Here is a 21,373-nt window from a genome sequence, read left to right on the forward strand (position 1 = left end):
TTCAACAGCAGGAGGTGACGTCAGAATCCCGTATTTTGCAGTTGATATATGGAGTAGAATATTTAACCATGTTCCTGACTTTAGTTTTCGCATTTTCGGTGCCACCCCCCCCCCCGCAAAATACTTTTGTTTTAACTTTGCGAGAGAGGCATTGAGCAGTGATAGCATGACAAATTCGTTTTGTTTTTCTTGAGATTGGAAGGCTCCTAGATCTCTCCTCGCAAACAACAGGGGAAGTGCCCCCTGTCCTTTGTCTGCTTCGGGTGTTTTTAAAGTATTCGACATGGGCATTTACGGATACAATGGTGTTTTTCTGGTCAAAAGACCGTTTAATGCAGTTTTTGAAATTTCGAATATTACGAAGGCGAACCCTCAGGGATGCGATAACCGGGCTTTGACAAACAGATTCGGAGTCTTGATTCAAGGGTTTCTGGCCATAGTTGCCTTCAGCACATTGATGGGTGAGTATCTTTCAGAAGAGAACGTAACAATGTGCTGAGCAGTATAATTCTATAGGATAACTTATTGTTTCGAAATAGCAGATCATGTTTAAAATAAAATACTTAGAAATCACCTTTAAAGGGAAAATCAAGGGTCTACTCAGCCAAGCACTCTGGTATCCACTGCAGAGCTCCTCTCCATCTGTGAGCACGTGGCAGTTTGTTTGTTTATGCTATTTGACGTTTCATTCCGATAGGCTGCTGTTGCACTTTATAAGGCTGATAATAAATAGAGAATAAATAAATATAGAATTATATTATAATTCCATTTAAATAGCCTATTATAAGAATGTTTCCCATATCCTTTTATGTGCTAAGTTTTAAATATTCAGCGCCACGCGTAGCCACGCGTAGCCATATGTCAACCGTGGCCCATCAACACAAATGTAAACGATCTCGAATGTATCCTATAACTATCCTATAACAATTAGACTATTGTATATTTATAAACTATCCCTAAACGATAAACTACTGGTAAACGATCTATAAACTCATTTAATTTATATTATTCTTATTATTGAAAATCCTCTTCAAGACCGGGGTGAACGTTTATGGTCTATGACGGAGCAAACTACTTTGAGGGTGGTCATAAAATCCTACAGAATACATAAATTCCTTTTTGATTATGGAGGCTCTGTCTATATCTCTATCTACAGTGAGATGACATTTTGTAGTCATGTACTTTACAACAGAGTGATTTATGACAGAAAGGGGTCAGACTCTAAAGGTGAGTGGAGGATCAATTAGCTTTGACCTCCTCACAGTTACTTATTAGTAAGAATATCAATATTTAGCTGTGTGCGTGTGTGTGTGTGTACTGCGTCAGCCAGAGTACCCAAGTATGTTAATATACTGCTGAAAATCAAGGGTCTACTCAGCCAAGCGCTGCACTGGTATGCACGGCAGAGCTACACTGTCCATCTCAATGCCTCTCCTCTGCCTGCCAAGATGCATCCATCTTTGTTTAGAGTCCTCTTCCTCTTGGCTATTTTGGTGACTTCCTCCCATTGACAGACCACTGGCCACACCTTTTGCGTGCCAGAGTTCTTAGATACAGTTGCTATCATTTTATGCCAGGCACCAATTCTGGCTTTGCATTCTAACCTTCAGATAGTTTTGGGGTGATAATGAGTCAAACTGCAGCCACAACATGATGATTGGTATGTGAACAGTCACACACTCAGACCTTGTGTTAGCTGGGGAGAGAGGAACAGTGGGTTCCTGTTAGACACGTGGCCCTGAGCTACCAGTGTCCTGATGGGGATGGGTGGACTGAGGGAGCATGTGGTTCTGACTTGTTCCATTCTTTATCCATCTCTCCTGGACCCACAGAGGACATGTACACTCACAGAGATAGCCATAGAAGAGTGAAAAATTCCTGTCTCTCTCTCTCTCTCTCTCTCCCTGCGTCTCTCCTGTCTCTCTCCTCTCTATCTACAGTGAAGAGGTTCCGTGAACCCGTAGGGATCAGAAGACCGTGGAGGATCTGGTGAGAGACCAGTGTTTTTTATCAGAGACTGTATCAAACCCCTAGGGAAGAACAGGAGACCGTCGGTTGATCACATGGCTGAGGATCAAAGATTCTATTAGATTTAGAGATGTTAATGTTTGTTGCTTGACTTATATATTTGGCTATTACAAGTCACCATGGTGATGACCATCCTACATTTCACCCCATCTCTACAGGTTTTACGACACGTCCAAGCAGGCCATTGGCGCTCTCTTCATCCACTTCGCCAATGTGTTCCTCTCCAACCTCACAGAACTGGACCCCTGTTCCCTGTGAGTCCATAGCTGTGATTGGACAGGTTTGCAGAAACCACCTTCCAATCTAAAGCCTCAACCAATCATTATGATAAATAAATAAGATGTTCTATTGTGACATACAGCAGACAGGTGCAGTGAAATGTGTTATTTTACACGGTCGTCCATAGTGGTATGGTAGCCCTAGTGCAAATTAGGTGATAAGTCCCTTGCACAAGGACACATTGACAGATTCTGCACCTTGTCGGCTCGTGTATTCCAACCACTGGCCTTTCAGTTATTGGCCCAACACTCTAACCGCTAGGCTACCTGCTGCCCCATGTCAAATCACCGACTCACTTCCTGGTGGCTTTCCACAGGTATTTGATCAATTTCCTGCTCGATGCCACGCTAGGCATGTTGGTCATCTGGGCGGGGGTCAAGGTTGTCTCCAGGATCGTGGAGTACAAGCAGTTCGCACTGCTCACCTTTGGAGAATACGGTGAGTCTCCTAGACATCTGTTTATGCTGTGTCAAATGTTTGGAGGTTGACCAAAGTTCAGACATCTACTGTTCTGTGTCGTTGGAGAGGGTTGTGCCAGTTAATTTTCAGAATATTTCAGGGAGGTTGACACTTCTTCCTTTCACCACTGGAGGCCGCTGTAGGCTCATGAGAATATTGCATGAAAAACATCCTCCGATGGGTGATGATGACTTGTGGGATTAAGTTCTAGCCAATTGCTGCACTCGCTCTGTCCATAAGTCTTAATGGGGGGAAAAAGAACCAAAATAAGATTTCAAATGTCAGTCTGTTAATATACTGTATTCCACAAAGTCATATTCTACTGTATCTGCGCTTGGTTCTGTTTCATGTATTTTCCCCCATTGATTATTATGATCCACCGGATTGTAAATGCAGCTGTGCCATGACAACTGGCCAAATGTTTTAATGGGCTTTAGTTTCCATCCGATCTGTTTCACTCTCTCTGTGTGGGGACCTTTCCCCCCAAAGCCTGCTACAAATACTGTCCCTCTGTCATAACTATTGGTCCTGAAAACTAAACAAATAGTAAAACCTTTAGCCGTTTGTGTAGAGTTAGTTGTAAATCCTCTCTGTCCCTCTTAAAGAGCTGAACAACAACATCCAGTTTCTCTCTTATACCTTTCTCTCCGCTGTCTCACTTCTCTCTATGTCTCTGTGTCTCTCGTCTGTCTCTCTCTTGTCTTTCTCTCTGCTGTGTTCCCAGGTGCAGAGTGTTTGTTAATGACAGAGACATGTTCCTGTCTGTGTACACTGAGATGACCGAGAGATGCAAATAGTATTTAGACGTGTTTAGACCAGCGCACTGAGTTTGTGGGTGCTTGTCTGTGTGTATGAATGCCGCTATGGGGTCAATGTGCAGTCTGCTGTCGTCCTCTCTATGGCTGATCTTCCCTAGGTGACGATCTGAGTCCGTTAGTCAGTGCATGTGGCTTCAGTGTGGTCACTGTGTGGTCATTAAGTAATGGTCTGTTCTGTCTGACCAGGTGACCCTCCCCAGGCCGCAGCGTGGCTCGGTCAGTGTGGTGTCTACCTTCTCATCATGGTCCTGGAGAAGAGTTTAGTCAGCTTGGTGCTGCTCATTCCAGGATGGACCAACGTGAGTAGGCCTACAGTACCCACAACCACCTGCTCCAGGGACATGGGCTAACCCAGATCCTGAGAGAACTGAGAGACTCTACCCACTCGAGAGAGAGCGAGAGCGGAGGTGTCAATCATGTTCTTTCTTCTCGGTTCTGTGTTTGAAATCTCTGGGGACAATTTAAAGTCAACAGAAAGTCAAGGCTGAAAAAGAAAGGGAGGATGAAAGGTTTTGGAGAGAACAAAGAGAAAGAGTTGTCCTTTGAACAGAATGGGAACATTGACCTTCAGCCAAATGAATGTCATCTGGCCCCTGGGACTAGGGTCTGTAGACAATTTGTTTGGTTGGTTATTTGACTGAGGCTGTGGATCTCCTGCTCAAACCTTCTTTGTGTTTTAGGGTCGTTGTTGCTCTGTTCACTGCTCCTCTCTTGAAGAGGGTAATTTAGTTTTTTTCAGTACACATTGCTTTGGGACACTGTGGCTTTTTCTCAGGGAGGGGGGGGGGGGGGGCAGGCAGGCAAACTGTCATTAACATACCGTAGTTCATTCCAGACAAACCGAATACTTTGAGATTTTTTTCTCTCTCTCTGACATGGTGAATACCACATAATCCTCACATTAGCTCCAATCTTCAATCATGTTCCACAGCAGAGAGCCAAAGAGATACTCACTCTATTATAGTGCAAAATATTGACGATCTAAATGTCATTGGATGACAGTCTTTTGTGTAACGCGCCTGTTATTTTGCCCTGCCCAAATTGATAGTGTGTGTTGTGACGCTGTGTTTCTCTGCACGCTACTGTTCCAGCTGCAGTCTGTGTTGCTGGACTACATCCCTAACCCTCAGGTGGACCTTGTGTTGGTCATGCTCATCGTGCCCGTCATTGTCAACGTGAGTCTCAACCAGCCTGCAATAACACTCTACATAATGTTGTGTATATGTCAGAGGAGGCCGCTGAGGGGAGGATGGCTCATAATAATGGCTGGAATGGAAACCATGTGTTTGAGTCTGATACTGTCCTATTCATTCCATTCCAGCCATTACTATGAGCCGTCCTCCTCAATTAAGGTACCACCAACCTCCTGTGGTATATGTAAACTCAGCAAAAAAAGAAACGTCCTCTCACTGCCAACTGTGTCTATTTTCAGCAAACTTAACATGTGTAAATATTTGCATAAATGTGAGATTCAACAACTGAGACATAAACTGAACAAGTTCCACAGACATGTGACCAACAGAAATGGAATAATGTGTCCCTGAACAAAGGGGGGGTCAAAATCAAAAGTAACAGTCAGTATCTGGTGTGGCCACCAGCTGCATTAAGTACTGCAGTGCAACTCCTCCTCATGGACTGCACCAGATTTGCCAGTTCTTGCTGTGAGATGTTACCCCACTCTTCCACCAAGTCACCTGCATATTCTCTGACATTTCTGGGGGGAATGGCCCTAGTCCTCACCCTCTGATCCAACAGGTTCCAGACGTGCTCAATGGGATTGAGATCCGGGCTCTTCGGTGGCCATGGCAGAACACTGACATTCCTGTCTTGCAGGAAATCATGCACAGAACGAGCAGTATGGCTGGTGGCATTGTCATGCTGGAGGGCCATGTCAGGATGAGCCTGCAGGAAGGGTACCACATGAGGTAGGAGGATGTCTTCCCTGTAACGCACAGCGTTGAGATTGCCTGCAATGACAACAAGCTCAGTCCGATGATGCTGTGACACACCGCCCCAGACCATGACAGACCCGCCACCTCCAAATCGATCCTGCTCGAGAGTACAGGCCTCGGTGTAACTCTCATTCCTTCAACGATAACCGCGAATCCGAGCGCTTCGGTCTGCAGGTAGTATAACTTTTCATTACATTTCATTATAGGACAACGGTTTGATTTGTCTAATCTTAGCAATTTCTTCTTAGCTAGCTACATAGCCGTCTTTGTATCAAAGATAATTGCGTAATTATCGTATTTCGTCGTCCTAACGTAGTCTACACTGCTATCTGCCCAGCAGCTAGCCAGCTAGCCAGCTAGCAAACATCCACCGTCTTCCGAATAGCAGCACGGTAAAAACTATTACACTCAACTGAACGACTTGATTAGTGTAGTGTTAGCTAGCTACATAGTTGTCTTTGCTGTCTTCGTATCCAAGATAATTGTGTAGTTTAGAGTGTGTAGTCTTAGAGTGATTATCTTAATTTACCGAGGTTAGCTAGCCAGCTATTTGTCGTCCTTAACGTAGGAGACACTGCTAGCTAGCCAACAGCTAGCCAACGTCTACCGAATAGAACTTCCTCACTCAACAACCCGGTCGCATTCGCTCCACAGGTAGTATCACATTTTCATTTCATTTCATTACAGTACAACGGTTTGATTTGTTTGATCGTAGCTAGCTACATAGCTAGCTACATAGCCGTCTCTGTATCAAAGATAATTGTGTAGTCTAGAGCGATTTTCTAGGTTAGCTAGCCAGCTATTGTCGTTCTTTTAACGCAACGTAACGTAATCATGACTGCTAGCTAGCCAGCTAGCCCCCGAATAGCACCACTGTAGAAACTATCACACTCAACGGAACGACTTGATTAGTGTAGTGCCAACAACGCAGCCACTGCCAGCTAGCCTACAAAGTCAACAACGCAGCCACTGCCAGCTAGCCTACCTCAGCAGTACTGTATCATTTTAATCATTTTAGTCAATTAGATTCTTGCTACGTAAGCTTAACCTTCTGAACATTCGAGACGTGTAGTCCACTTGTCATTCCAATCTCCTTTGCATTAGCGTAGCCTCTTCTCTAGCCTGTCAACTATGTGTCTGTCTATCCCTGTTCTCTCCTCTCTGCACAGACCATACAAACGCTCCACACCGCGTGGCCGCAGCCACCCTAATCTGGTGGTCCCAGCGCGCACGACCCACGTGGAGTTCCAGGTCTTCGGTAGCCTCTGGAACTGCCGATCTGCGGCCAACAAGGCAGAGTTCATCTCAGCCTATGCCTCCCTCCAGTCCCTCGACTTCTTGGCACTGACGGAAACATGGATCACCACAGACAACACCGCTACTCCTACTGCTCTCTCTTCGTCCGCCCACGTATTCTCGCACACCCCGAGAGCTTCTGGTCAGCGGGGTGGTGGCACCGGGATCCTCATCTCTCCCAAGTGGTCATTCTCTCTTTCTCCCCTTTACCCATCTGTCTATCGCCTCCTTTGAATTCCATGCTGTCACAGTTACCAGCCCTTTCAAGCTTAACATCCTTATCATTTATCGCCCTCCAGGTTCCCTCGGAGAGTTCATCAATGAGCTTGATGCCTTGATAAGCTCCTTTCCTGAGGACGGCTCACCTCTCACAGTTCTGGGCGACTTTAACCTCCCCACGTCTACCTTTGACTCATTCCTCTCTGCCTCCTTCTTTCCACTCCTCTCCTCTTTGACCTCACCCTCTCACCTTCCCCCTACTCACAAGGCAGGCAATACGCTCGACCTCATCTTTACTAGATGCTGTTCTTCCACTAACCTCATTGCAACTCCCCTCCAAGTCTCCGACCACTACCTTGTATCCTTTTCCCTCTCGCTCTCATCCAACACTTCCCACACTGCCCCTACTCGGATGGTATCGCGCCGTCCCAACCTTCGCTCTCTCTCCCCCGCTACTCTCTCCTCTTCCATCCTATCATCTCTTCCCTCTGCTCAAACCTTCTCCAACCTATCTCCCGATTCTGCCTCCTCAACCCTCCTCTCCTCCCTTTCTGCATCCTTTGACTCTCTATGTCCCCTATCCTCCAGGCCGGCTCTGTCCTCCCCTCCCGCTCCGTGGCTCGACGACTCATTGCGAGCTCACAGAACAGGGCTCCGGGCAGCCGAGCGGAAATGGAGGAAAACTCGCCTCCCTGCGGACCTGGCATCCTTTCACTCCCTCCTCTCTACATTTTCCTCTTCTGTCTCTGCTGCTAAAGCCACTTTCTACCACTCTAAATTCCAAGCATCTGCCTCTAACCCTAGGAAGAAGCTCTTTGCCACCTTCTCCTCCCTCCTGAATCCTCCTCCCCCCTCCCTCCCTCTCTGCACATGACTTCGTCAACCATTTTGAAAAGAAGGTCGACGACATCCGATCCTCGTTTGCTAAGTCAAACGACACCGCTGGTTCTGCTCACACTGCCCTACCCTGTGCTCTGACCTCTTTCTCCCCTCTCTCTCTCCAGATGAAATCTCGCGTCTTGTGACGGCCGGCCGCCCAACAACCTGCCCGCTTGACCCTATCCCCTCCTCTCTTCTCCAGACCATTTCCGGAGACCTTCTCCCTTACCTCACCTCGCTCATCAACTCATCCCTGACCGCTGGCTACGTCCCTTCCGTCTTCAAGAGAGCGAGAGTTGCACCCCTTCTGAAAAAACCTACACTCGATCCCTCCGATGTCAACAACTACAGACCAGTATCCCTTCTTTCTTTTCTCTCCAAAACTCTTGAACGTGCCGTCCTTGGCCAGCTCTCCCGCTATCTCTCTCAGAATGACCTTCTTGATCCAAATCAGTCAGGTTTCAAGACTAGTCATTCAACTGAGACTGCTCTTCTCTGTATCACGGAGGCGCTCCGCACTGCTAAAGCTAACTCTCTCTCCTCTGCTCTCATCCTTCTAGACCTATCGGCTGCCTTCGATACTGTGAACCATCAGATCCTCCTCTCCACCCTCTCCGAGTTGGGCATCTCCGGCGCGGCCTACGCTTGGATTGCGTCCTACCTGACAGGTCGCTCCTACCAGGTGGCGTGGCGAGAATCTGTCTCCTCACCACGCGCTCTCACCACTGGCGTCCCCAGGGCTCTGTTCTAGGCCCTCTCCTATTCTCGCTATACACCAAGTCACTTGGCTCTGTCATAACCTCACATGGTCTCTCCTATCATTGCTATGCAGACGACACACAATTAATCTTCTCCTTTCCCCTTCTGATGACCAGGTGGCGAATCGCATCTCTGCATGTCTGGCAGACATATCAGTGTGGATGACGGATCACCACCTCAAGCTGAACCTCGGCAAGACGGAGCTGCTCTTCCTCCCGGGAAGGACTGCCCGTTCCATGATCTCGCCATCACGGTTGACAACTCCATTGTGTCCTCCTCCCAGAGCGCTAAGAACCTTGGCGTGATCCTGGACAACAAACACCCTGTCGTTCTCAACTAACATCAAGGCGGTGGCCCGTTCCTGTAGGTTCATGCTCTACAACATCCGCAGAGTACGACCCTGCCTCACACAGGAAGCGGCGCAGGTCCTAATCCAGGCACTTGTCATCTCCCGTCTGGATTACTGCAACTCGCTGTTGGCTGGGCTCCCTGCCTGTGCCATTAAACCCCTACAACTCATCCAGAACGCCGCAGCCCGTCTGGTGTTCAACCTTCCCAAGTTCTCTCACGTCACCCCGCTCCTCCGCTCTCTCCACTGGCTTCCAGTTGAAGCTCGCATCCGCTACAAGACCATGGTGCTTGCCTACGGAGCTGTGAGGGGAACGGCACCTCAGTACCTCCAGGCTCTGATCAGGCCCTACACCCAAACAAGGGCACTGCGTTCATCCACCTCTAGCCTGCTCGCCTCCCTACCACTGAGGAAGTACAGTTCCCGCGCAGCCCAGTCAAAACTGTTCGCTGCTCTGGCCCCCCAATGGTGGAACAAACTCCCTCACGACGCCAGGACAGCGGAGTCAATCACCACCTTCCGGAGACACCTGAAACCCCACCTCTTTCAGGAATACCTAGGATAGGATAAAGTAATCCTTCTCACCCCCCCTTACTAGATTTAGATGCACTATTGTAAAGTGGCTGTTCCACTGGATGTCTTAAGGTGAACGCACCAATTTGTAAGTCGCTCTGGATAAGAGCGTCTGCTAAATGACTTAAATGTAAATGTAATGTAAATGAATCTGACAATCACCCCTGGTGAGACAAAACCGCGACTCGTCAGTGAAGAGCACTTTTTGCCAGTCTTGTCTGGTCCAGCTGTTGCCGGTGATGTCTGGTGAGGACCTGCCTTACAACAGGCCTATAAGCCCTCAATCCAGCCTCTCTCAGCCTATTGCGGACAGTCTGAGCAGTGATGGAGGGATTGTGCGTTCCTGGTGTAACTCAGGCAGTTATTGTTGCCATCCTGTACCTGTTCCGCAGGGGTGATGTTCGGATGTTCTGATCCTGTGCGATGACGATCAGCTGTCCGTCCTGTCTCCCTGTAGCGCTGTCTTAGGCGTCTCACAATACTGACATTGCAATTTATTGCCCTGGCCACATCTGCAGTCCTCATGCCTCCTTGCAGCGTGCCTAAGGCATGTTCACGCAGATGAGCAGGAACCCTGGGCATCTTTCTTTTGGTGTTTTTCAGAGTCAGTAGAAAGGCCTTTTTTAGTTCGTTTTTAGTAAGTTTTCATAACTGTGACCTTAATTGCCTATCGTCTGTAAGCTGTTGGTGTCTTAACGGCCGTTCTACAGGTTGCATGTTCATGAATTGTTTATGGTTCATTGAACAAGCATGGGAAACGGTGTTTAAACCCTTTACAATGAAGATCTGTGTTTTTTTACAAATGATCTTTGAAAGACTGTTTCTTTTTTTGCTGAGTTTTGTATCCCAGACAGTGCATTACGCTTTTATTTTTGGATAGAAACCGTGCATGAAGTTTACAGAATGTAGGCTTACTAGGCTACACTGATTGTACATTACATGGGCATTCTGCACCACTGTGCACCAGTTGTACTGACTGAGTTTGTTCTCTGTGTGACCCACTGTAGTCCATCATGTTCTGGGTGGTGGACAGTCTGATGATGAGGAAGTACAAGAGCCTGGACGACTCCTGTGACCCCTCGACCAAGGTCGTCTCCACGGTGCCGTGGGTTACTGGCAACGAGTCACAGGTGAGTGTCGGTTAACTAGAGATGTCCCCGACAAAAAAAAAACTAAAGGCGTCTGTTCTTTCGACCAATCATTGGTCAAATTTAAAACATATTTTTCTATATATATATATATATATATATATATATATATGATGCTTTAAGCTCACCGTTTGATGAAATAAGGCACAAATGACTGAAGAGGGAGACAGAGATCAAGATAACCAGAAGAAAAAGTTCACCTCCTCCCGCTCCTAATGGTTTTTCCAGATTCTGCCGTTACTCTCCTGAAGTCGCCGGTAATAGCCTACACTAGGAGTCGGCAACATTTCTCATGTGGAATGACCATTTATCTTACCATTTCTACCGATCTGCGTGCCAGTTATAGTTTTCATATGCACATTTTCGTGGAACAGTTTCATTTATAATAACATCTTCGTACCTCAATCATTGTCATGTGGTTAATCAAAATTATATTCAAATCTAAATGAAAATAATACAAACCTAAAAATTAACTTATATTGCCATTTCCAACAATAGAAAAATAGCCTATAAAGCCAACAAATAAAAACATTGCTGCCTGCAGGTAGAAAATGTCCTGATAAAAGTAAAAGTATATCCAATAAAACACATTGGCTACGCATGGCCTGCCTGCAGCGAACATTGAAACATTGTATCAACTATTTACTTGGGTCTGGCCTGAAACTCCTTGCAACATTGTATAAAATATCTTGGGCCCTCAAAGTTGTCCATGCTAATGAGCTCGGGACAAACACAGCTGTAGGCTATTTGCTTAAGGGATAAGAAGTAATCAGTTTGGCCTATTTCATGTTTCCACTGGATCAGAGCATACCATTTTCCCTTTCACGCTGAGTGGTTATTGAAAGGGAGAGAGCTGGAAAGATTTTTTTTAAATACATTGAGGAATTGTCATTTTCAATGGATGTGAAAACCTACTTTGTTTGAGGTGAAGAAAACATTACTTTGAGAAGCTCTACAGCTCATTAGTGATCGTGCATTAAGCCAATCAGAAATACTACCATATCCCCAAATGGGCACATTTATATGCCTACATTTGCACTCGGGCCAGATAGCCTATAGACCTACTTCTATGCATAATCAGGTGCATGTCCTTACTCAACATCGACAGGAACGCTCCAAACAAAAGACAGACTAAATGAACAAAACTCATAAATGGAATGAAATAAACCAAAACTTGTTTAGCATAGGTGTAGCATAGGTTATGCGCTCTGCAACAACGTGTCCCCTCCAACAATAAGAACGGTAAAAATCTGAAAAAATATATTTAATGCATTAAAAGACATTACCGTAACCAACCAAACTTTTGTAGATTAGATATTATAGGAATGAACTGTAAATGTACTACTGGTGATAAACGTATGTAATGGGAAATTGATATAAACTAACAGTCAAATGCAAACAATTCACACAATGAATTTATGAAACAATGAATGTACACAAATTGGCAGGAAGGAGCCCATTCTGGAGGGAGACGTGCAGCCACACTCCTCTTCTTCTTGGACTGTGCCACCCCCACGGCCTCCGCAATGGATTAGTCTCGGCCTCCGCAATGGATTAGTTCACTGAGATGGGCGCAAATAAGATGGGTGTCTTGTGTGCGATTTAAAAAAACAAAAAAAACATATACAAAGTATGTGGACACCCCTTCAAATGAGTGGATTTGGCTATTTCGGCCACACCTGTTGCTGACCATTGTATAAAATCAAGCACACAGCCATGCAATCTTCATAGACAAACATTGGCAGTTGAATGGCCCATAACGTAAAGCTCAGTGACTTTCAACGTGGCGCCGTCATAGGATGCCACCTTTCCAACAAGTCAGTTTGTAAAATTTCTGCCCTGCTAGAGCTGCCCTGGTCAACTGTAAGTGCTGTTATTGTGAAGTGGAAACGTCTAGGAGCCACAACAGCTCAGCCGCAAAGTGGTAGGCCACCCAAGCTCACAGAACGGGGACCGCCAAGTGCAGAGCGAATAGCACATAAAAATCATCTGTCCTCTGTTGCAACACTGACTACCAAGTTCAAAACAGCCTTTGGAAGCAATGTCAGCATAAGAACTGTTAGTCGGGAGCTTCATGAAATGGGTTTCCATGGCAGAGCAGCCGCACACAAGCCTGGAATCACGTTGCACAATGCCCAGCGTCGGCTGGAGTGGTGTAAAGCTCGCTGCCATTGGACTCCATCTTGCAGTCTGACGGATGAATCTGGGTTTGGCGGATGCAAGGAGAAATCTACCTGCCCCAATGCATAGTGCCAAATGTAAAGTTTGGAGGAGGAATAATGGTCTGGGGCTGTTTTTCATGGTTCAGACTAGGCTCCTTAGTTCCAGTGAAGGGAAATCTTAGCTCTACAACATACAATGATATTCTAGACGATTCTGTGCTTCCAACTTTCCAACAATTCTGTGCTTCCAACAAAGTGAGGTCCATACAGAAATGGTTTATCGAGATCGGGGTGGAAGAACTTGACTGGCCTGCACAGAGCGCTGGCCTCAACTACCTTTGGGATGATTTGGAAGGCTGGCTGCGAGCCAGGCCTAATTGCCCAACATCAGTGCCCGACCTCACTAAATGCTCTTTTGGCTGAATGGAAGCAAGTCCCCGCAGCAATGTTCCAACAGCTAGTGGAAAGCCTTCCCAGAAGAGTGGAGGCTGTTATAGCAGCTACTGCTCTGTGGCATCATGAAGGGACATCGTTTGATGATACAACATTAAGGCCCATGGGTACAAAGAGACTTTCCCACCAAACATCACCGTGACACTACATATCCCAGTAGGACACTGGCTAAAGGCGTGTGTTTGTTGAGAAAGACAAGAACCGAGATGGCTGTGAGAGTTATGATCGATGTTGGCACAGTGATTTAGCCTGTCTGCACCTGTTTTATGTGGGCTCCCCCCCCCCCCCCCCTACACACACACCTACACACACACCTACACACACACTGCTCTCTGGGGTGGTCTAAAGGGCAACTGGCCCACAGTTACTGTCAAGGAAAGACTTAAGTCAGGGAAAATCCCCCTTTCTCTCCATTTTTGTTTCTCTCTCTGTTTTCGCCCGTCTATTTGTCGTGTTGTTTCTCTGGGTCAGTTACCCGAGTTGGATTGTGCCGTGTGGAATTGAATCAATGTCTTACTTGTCCCGGCTGTTCTGGAAAATATGAGTGTCATAGCAATGTTATTGACATTCCTTGTTTGGTAAGACACGAGTGATGGATGGATGGCGCTAGATCGGCCTGCCAGTTGTCACGTCGTTGAGTCAAGTGTCTTCTGTGTTTCATGTTGTAGAGTTGCTCCTAATCTGTTGAGATTGTAGTCCACCGTAAGTGTGTGATCACCTTGTTTCAATGGATCCATTGTGAGAATTGTATTTGGTGAGAGAACAGTATGTGGTGAATAGTGATGTCATTATAATATTAGTTAACTGTCTCCAGTGGGTGTATAGTGTTGGTCTATTTGAGTAGGAAATCATGTACGGTATATTGGAGTAGTGAGACTGTCGACAGAAGCTTCCTGTGTTGGGGAATCGGAGAGAATTGACCTCCTACACAGCAGTAAATGTGTTACTGTACACTCTCCTCTCTCTCACTCTGTCCTCTCTCTCTTTCTCACCCTCTCTCTGGAGTCACAATGATTATGACAGACTGGCAGTGTTGCTCTCTCTCCCTCTCTCCCTCCTCGTCCCTGGTACTCTGCCAAGCAGCAACAAATCATCCCTTCATCCCGGGAATAAGTGACATTTGGAATTAATTTCCATTCAGTGATGTTATGGAAAGTGGAGTGGAGGAGGAGAAAAAAGAGGGAGAGAACTATGTCCATGGGAGAGAGGAGGGCATTGATTAGGGAGAGCTGTTGGAGTTTGGTTGGTCAATAGTCTGTGTGCAATGAGTTTGAGTTCAGTTCCCGACACGGTCTGTAGGATAGTGTTGGGGAATGGTTTCACCCATGGTCAGCTGTGGCCGTATGGTGTTCAGAGAAGGCTGTTTACTTTTATCATAAACAGCCAAACATTTAGTTATTCTAGAGCTGTTAGTTATGGCCTTTCTGGTGTATGCTGTCAAACGGACTAGTTAAATGCCCTAACATCTCCAACCTGTTTCCTTATGGGATGAAACACAGACATAACATCGATAGACATCTTGGTCTGAGTGTACAGTATCTGAATGAAGATTATTTATTTGGGATTGGCCTCATATCGGTGAGAGAGGAAGGCTGGGAAAGCCCCCTTTCTGCTTCTTTCATTACCATAATATCATCCAAGATGTCTGCATTGCGTGCATGCACACACTACCATAATCTCATCCAAGATGTCCGAAAAGTTTTTGGATAGCTTGACTTTTTCCACATTTTGTTGAATTTACAGCCTTATTCTAAAATTGATGATCAATCTACACACAATACCCCATAATGACAAAGCAAAGAAGTTTAGAATTTTTTTGCAAATGTATTAAAAATAAAATAACAGAAATATTCAGACTATTTACTCTGTACTTTTTTTTGAAGCAACTTGGATGTGATTACAGCCTCAAGTCTTCTTGTGTATGACGCTACAAGCATGGCAAACCTGTATTTAGGAAGTTTCTCCCATTTCTCCTCCACAGATCCTCTCAAGCTCTGTCAGGTTGGATGAGGAGCGTGGATGAGGATCCTTTCATCAAGGATCTCTCTGTACTTTGCTCCGTTCATCTTTCCCTCCATCCTGAATAGTCTCCCAATCCCTGCTGCTGAAAAACATCCCACAGCATGATGCTGCCACCACCATGCTTCACCGTAGGGATGGTGCCAGGTTTCCTCCAGACGTGACGCTTGGCATTCAGGCCAAAGAGTTCAATCTTGGATTCATCAGAGAATCTTGTTTCTCATGGTCTGAGAGTCCTTTAGTGGCCTTTTGGCAAACTCCAAGCTGGCTGTCGTGCCTTTTACTGAGGAGTGGTTTCCGTCTGGCCACTCTACCATAAAGGCCTGATTAGTGGAGTGCTGCAGAGATGGTTGTCCTTTTGGAAGGTTCTCCTACCTCAACAGAGGAACTATGGAGCTATGTCAGAGTGACCATCGGGTTCTTGGTCACCTCCCTGACCGAGGCCCTTCTCCCCCGATTGCTCAGTTTGGCCGAGCAGCCTGCTCTAGGAAGAGTCTTGATGGTTCCAAACTACTTACATTTTTAAGAATGACAGCGGCAACCCTGTTCTTGGGGACCTTCAATGCTGCAGACATTTTTTGATATTGTGTGTAGATTGATTTGGTATTTTTTAAATGTAATCCATTTTTAGAATAAGGCTGTAACATAACAAAATGTGTAAAAAGTCAAGGGGTCTGAATACTTTCTGAATGTAATATGGTGGTTTATTATGCCATAAAAGGCTTTCCATAAAGCGTGTGAGGTTCTGGAATTCCGCTATGTTGTGATTATATATGGTGGAGCAGTGGTCTGGGAATAAAGTGGAATTTTATAGCCTTGGGTTGGAAATAACAGCACACCAGACCTGGACACATCACCTCATCCTGGCCGACAGCTGCTCACGTGTTTGTGTGACGGTGTCTCTATGTTTGTGTATCTGTTCTCTGACGTGTTTCTCCCTCATCCAGGTCCTGTTGGCCGTCGACACAGACGCTGAGGAGGAGGATAGTTCAACAATGGTCCGAGGAGGGTCCCACTCTAGCCTCCCAGTTGTGGGCATAATACCTAGCTGGGTGGAGGTGTAGCTCTGGTATCCTTCTCTAAAAGACCCTGACACACACGCTGACTCGCACCACACACAAACAAATCACACGCATTTGCTTTTTTTCATTGTACACATCCCAATGATGTCTTTGATGATGACTTGGGCTGTTAGAGGATGTTGAATGTTATATTAACTATGCTTTATGATGGAGGGGGCTATAAGCTTGGTGGGGGCTATAAAGTGTCTCGTAATGGAGATGATTAGAGAGCACAGTGATGATGAAAGAGTAAATCTGTCCTCTCTCACGGGGGGATTTTGTGAAAAGGGTGTTTGTTGATCTCCAAAGAGCTCCTTGACATACCGTATCAACTTCTAAAGAGTAGCGGTAAGGTGTCTGTTTTCCTTCATCATACAGATAACTGCTTAGTTCAAACCTCGACATGCATCATCTAATGATCTGTAATTAAATACGTTTTGGACCTGTAGTATTCAGTAGAATCCACTACTAGTGTCCTTGTCTCCTTTCCTCCTTCGCCACTAACAAGTGGAAGGGCTGGGTAGTTTCAATCATATGGATTTCAATGTCCACTCCTATCAGTTGTCAGACTATTGTAACTCAGCCCGAGAAGTTGGACCTTAAAGTTGGAAATGTTTTATCTGAGTTGGACTGTAGTGGTCTGGAACAGTTCTTCACACTTCTCCAGAGGATGTTTAACAAGGTGGAAAATGGACCAGATCATTTTATATTTCTCATGGATGTCCATTTGGGATTGATTTGGATTTATCCAAATATTTGCAATGTTTCTGATATGAAGTAAAGAGCTTTGTGATTTTGAATGTTCTGATGTATTTTCTTACCTCTTTTGTGTATTTGACATATTTTACTGGATTTCTTATTACTTGTGGTTAAACCTGTGGCAATGGGAGATTTCTAAATGGTATCCCAGAAATGATCACGGTCAACTCGAGATACCAAAATAGTGTTCCGTTTACAATTGTATGTTCATTCTTATAGATCACATTTCTCAATCATTGAGCTGTTAACTCTAACATGAAAATACAGTACTGCCATTTTTGTTTTCATTGAATGATGTTCCTGGAACCATTTTAATGTCTTAGTGATATGAAAGATTCTGATTGTGAGACTGTCATTTCACATGACCTCAAATGTTTGGAACAGCTACTGTGAGGACCTGCGCCACTACACTGTTTGCATTTATGCTAATTATTCACTGTTTAAAAAAATATATATTTTATTTAGCGTTGCTCCAGTCCATCATGTATGTGTTTGTGGAAACATCATTTTTAATTGTGACTGAAATAGTTTGAATGTTTAATGGATATCCACTTGAAAGTGCCATGTTGCCATAATATATTCATTTATGATACGAGAAAAATGTCTGTTATTTGTCTTAACTGTTGTCACTTTTTGTATTATAATTTAAAGTGAAATTGTATAATAACAAACACGGGTGTTGAATTCCTTTGGTGGCTTAGGTCAGCCCGGTGGCTTAGGTCAACCCGGTGGCCCCTGAGCTCGATGACAGACACCTAGTAGTAGAGTAGTACACCTCTGTGACCCCAAACTGTGACCCCAAACTGATGACAGGAGGGATGAGGGGGGTGGTTAGAGAGGGAGCTAGTCATTGGGACAGGTAGAGGAGAGGGTTAGTTAGGGGGTGTCTGGTGTGACCAGGTGTGATCCTAAGCAGTGTCGCCACATGATCGGGTTCACCTGTTTGCTTTCCCAGTTAGCACCTAAACCTAGCATGTAAAGAGCCTGCCTTCCTGCAATGACTAAGGCCTGGGTTCAGTCCTAATACGAGTTGTAGACAATGCGGCTGTTAAACGCAATTTCCGATTGAGCAGCGTTTACTGTGAATGTGAGCCCTGTGAACATGAGGACATTGTCTTTAAAGCCCTTGATGGGATTGACTCGGTAGGATGGAGCACAGTACTAGTTTTGGGTGTGATTCCTGCTTGGGTCACATACAGCACATACTTTATACTGAATGTTTGTGTTAACTGTTAGTTACTTTCATAGAACTGTTTACGTTGTTAGTATTATGTTTCAAGTGTTCTTACAATCTAGAGCTGTTCAGAAAAAAAGTTGATCTTTACCAATAAATCTTGTTTTTACACACAAAAAGTTAATCAGGTTCAGTAAGGGTTATATTTACAAGTATAAAATGATACAAGTCAAACAATGTCCTTATTAGAGCGTCTGCTAAATGACTTAAATGTAAATGTAAATGTATTACATTTATATTAAAAATAGTAAAAAAATATATTGAAGAATATGATGGTTGGTTATTCAGAGCAGGTGCACCTGAGGATAAAAGTGAAGAACAACAGGAAGCAGGCAATACGAAGTGGGTTGAAAGAAATGGTTGGAGGGGGATGGGTGGCTGGGGTAGTAGCATAGAGAATGATAGAGGCCTCTAGTGGCCAAAAGGCCGTATTAGCATGGGCTGTGCTATTGAGGGCTTCAACCATTTTAATGTAGTCAACTGGGTGGGACTTCCAACTGGTGACCCAGTTGGAATCATGTCTTACTAGGTCATCAGGAGGGATCAGCCAGTTGTGAAGAAGAAAATTGACTACTTTAAAATGGAGATAACCTCAATGACACTGCCCACGATGTCACAGACGCTATATGGCACAGTTACAAAGATGAGTCCTCTAACTCTATGGGTAATAGAGTAGTGTTTGGAGTGTGAGTATGTGGGGCAAAAAGAAAGATGATTTAGAGGTTTAGTGTCAGAGGATATGAGAAGAGCCTGTTGGCTACTATAACTGTACCTGGGTTATTGTTCCAGTGTGGGTGGGACATGTACATTGCTGGCTCCTTATTGGCTCCTGTTTCAGGCTCCGTTACTTCCGTGGGGCCAATCGCCCGTGTCAAACAGGTGAGACACCACATAGTCCTCATACTGTCCGTCGATCAGCTTGGCTGCGTTGTTCCTGGCGAACCAGCAGTCCACGCTCTGACGTCCGCTGTAAATACGCCGGGTCTTCTGGACCACCGGCACTGAACGCCCTTTGACCTTCAGGATGGGTGACCGTGAAGACGTGCTGTGGTCTCCTGTTGCTGTAGCATTGCCAGAAAGCTCTGCGAGTCCCACTTCCTCATACAGGAACTGACCTGGAAGTAGAATCAGAGAGGGTCAGAATGGAACAGAACCACAGAGCTATAGGTGAAACAATGGTAATCCTCACTAGGGCCTAATTCCATTTCGGCTCAAGCCCCCTTCCCTGACATCCCACTAGTAGTTTCTGATACCTACCCAGTAGTCCATGACAGTCATGTGACAGCCCTTTGCTGTTGGAGATGTAAAATCCCAGGTGGTTTCTCTGATAAGGAGCAGGGTTCTTGTACTGATGCACCAGTATGACGAAACAAATGGTTCCTCCTATGGTTACGGTCACGGTGGACTTTCCCACTATCGTCACCACAAGCCCGCCACTCTCCACGGAGACTGTGGTGTCGCAGGACAGGACCAGGCGGTCCTGTCCATCCAGGATGACCTTCTTGGGGGTGACCTCGATGTAGGAACGTTTGGGTCGGTTCACCACGATGGTAATGGTGCTGAAGTATGTCCTCTGCTGTTTGTGGCTGCCCGCTGGCGCCGGGGCGCCTATCAGCTTACCGTTTACTGTCACACCTAGACTCACATACACACACGCACGGTTGCACACACAAATAGACCACACGAATCATATGAAAACACTTAACCAAACATCAAACATAAAGTCAGAATCTCTTGAGAGGACAGTCTTACCAGAGTGCTTGTGGTCAGATACCATTCTGAGAATGTGTCCTGGCTCTCCGTTGATGTTGAAACACACAGTCAGTTTACTGAGGGGGAACTCAACCACAAAGTGGGGATCGCCGTCCGCTGTGGCAAGGGGTTGGTGTGAGAGAGACGGGTTGGAGAGACACTGGTATTGAATATGAGGGAATAGTACATCTATGCATACCTGGATTCAAATACATGTGTATTGAAGTATTTGTTATTGAAATATATATATATTTTTTTTAAATACTCAAATACACAGCCAAAACAAGTACTTTTATTTGAGTATCTGAATAGTTATTAAAGCCAAATAGTCGACCAAATTGTATTTGAAAGTTTTTTTTTTTTTGGAAAGTATTTTAAAATACTGATTTAAATGCTATTTTGAAATACCTGGGTTAAATGCATAGGAGTATGTTTGAGTCAGTGTATTTGAGTATCTGAATACTTGTTTGGAAATGTATTGAAAAGTATATGAAATATATGAAATAGTATTTGAACCCAGGTCTGTTAAATACAAGTTTCTGTATATTTCTGTGAATGTGAAGCACAAACGACTACACTGTATGTATGTATAATCAGATATCACCAGATACCAGTGTAGGCAGTTAGTTGTAAGCAGTTAGTTATCGGCAGTTAGCTGTTGGCAGTCTGGACAAGAGGAATACCTATGTAAGAATGCTGTTCATCGATTACAGCTCAGCATTTAACACCATAGTACCCTCATTAAGCTCGAGACCCTGGGTCTCGACCCCGCCCTGTGCAACTGGGTCCTGGACTTTCTGACGGGCCGTCCCCAGGTGGTGAGGGTAAGAAACAACATCTCCACCCCACTGATCCTCAACACTGGGGCCCCACAAGTGTGTGTTCTCAGCCCTCTCCTGTACTCCCTGTTCACCCATAACTGCGTGGCCATGTACGCCTCCAACTCAATCATCAATTTTGTAGACGATACAACAGTGGTAGGCTTGTTTACCAACAACGATGAGACGGCCTACAGGGAGGAGGTGAGGGCCCTCGGAGTGTGGTGTCAGGAAAACAACCTCACTCAACATCAACAAAACAAAGGAGATGATCGTGGAGTTCAAGAAACAGCAGAGGGAGCACCGACACATCGACAGGACAGTAGTGGAGAAGTTGGAAAGTTAAGTTCCTCGGC

General features: G+C 45.4%; 2 protein-coding genes across 7 annotated transcripts in view; one reads left to right on the forward strand and one right to left on the reverse strand.

Annotated features, from left to right (window-relative positions):
* On the forward strand, positions 1–17,254 carry LOC115107018 (store-operated calcium entry regulator STIMATE-like). 3 transcript variants are annotated; one of them, XM_029630346.2, is made up of 8 exons: positions 1–461; positions 1,941–1,989; positions 2,187–2,282; positions 2,624–2,745; positions 3,771–3,883; positions 4,676–4,759; positions 10,619–10,741; positions 16,341–17,254. In XM_029630346.2, the coding sequence occupies exons 1-8, from the start codon at positions 284–286 to the stop codon at positions 16,455–16,457; spliced, it is 882 nt and encodes a 293-aa protein (XP_029486206.1). In that variant the 5' UTR covers positions 1–283; the 3' UTR covers positions 16,458–17,254. The 3 variants fall into 3 exon arrangements, with proteins under 3 accessions (XP_029486206.1, XP_064864293.1, XP_064864294.1); XM_065008221.1 differs by lacking the exon at positions 16,341–17,254 and adding an exon at positions 15,356–16,333; XM_065008222.1 differs by lacking the exons at positions 10,619–10,741; positions 16,341–17,254 and adding an exon at positions 5,418–5,709.
* The window catches only part of LOC115107017 (inter-alpha-trypsin inhibitor heavy chain H5-like), a 21,190-nt gene continuing 10,664 nt past the window's right edge, over positions 10,848–21,373 (reverse strand). For 3 of the 4 annotated variants that reach the window (XM_029630343.2, XM_029630342.2, XM_029630345.2), the window contains 3 exons: positions 20,200–20,316; positions 19,705–20,082; positions 18,572–19,562 (listed from right to left, as the gene is read on the reverse strand). In XM_029630343.2, the coding sequence (XP_029486203.2) occupies positions 19,282–19,562; positions 19,705–20,082; positions 20,200–20,316 (776 nt within the window). In that variant the 3' untranslated portion in view covers positions 18,572–19,281. Of the gene's footprint in view, positions 12,322–18,571; positions 19,563–19,704; positions 20,083–20,199; positions 20,317–21,373 lie in introns of those variants that run through there. The other variant, XR_010460738.1, reaches the window with a different exon arrangement.

This window comes from Oncorhynchus nerka, linkage group LG23 (genome assembly GCF_034236695.1).
Source record: "Oncorhynchus nerka isolate Pitt River linkage group LG23, Oner_Uvic_2.0, whole genome shotgun sequence".
Classification (NCBI taxonomy): Eukaryota; Metazoa; Chordata; class Actinopteri; order Salmoniformes; family Salmonidae; genus Oncorhynchus; species Oncorhynchus nerka.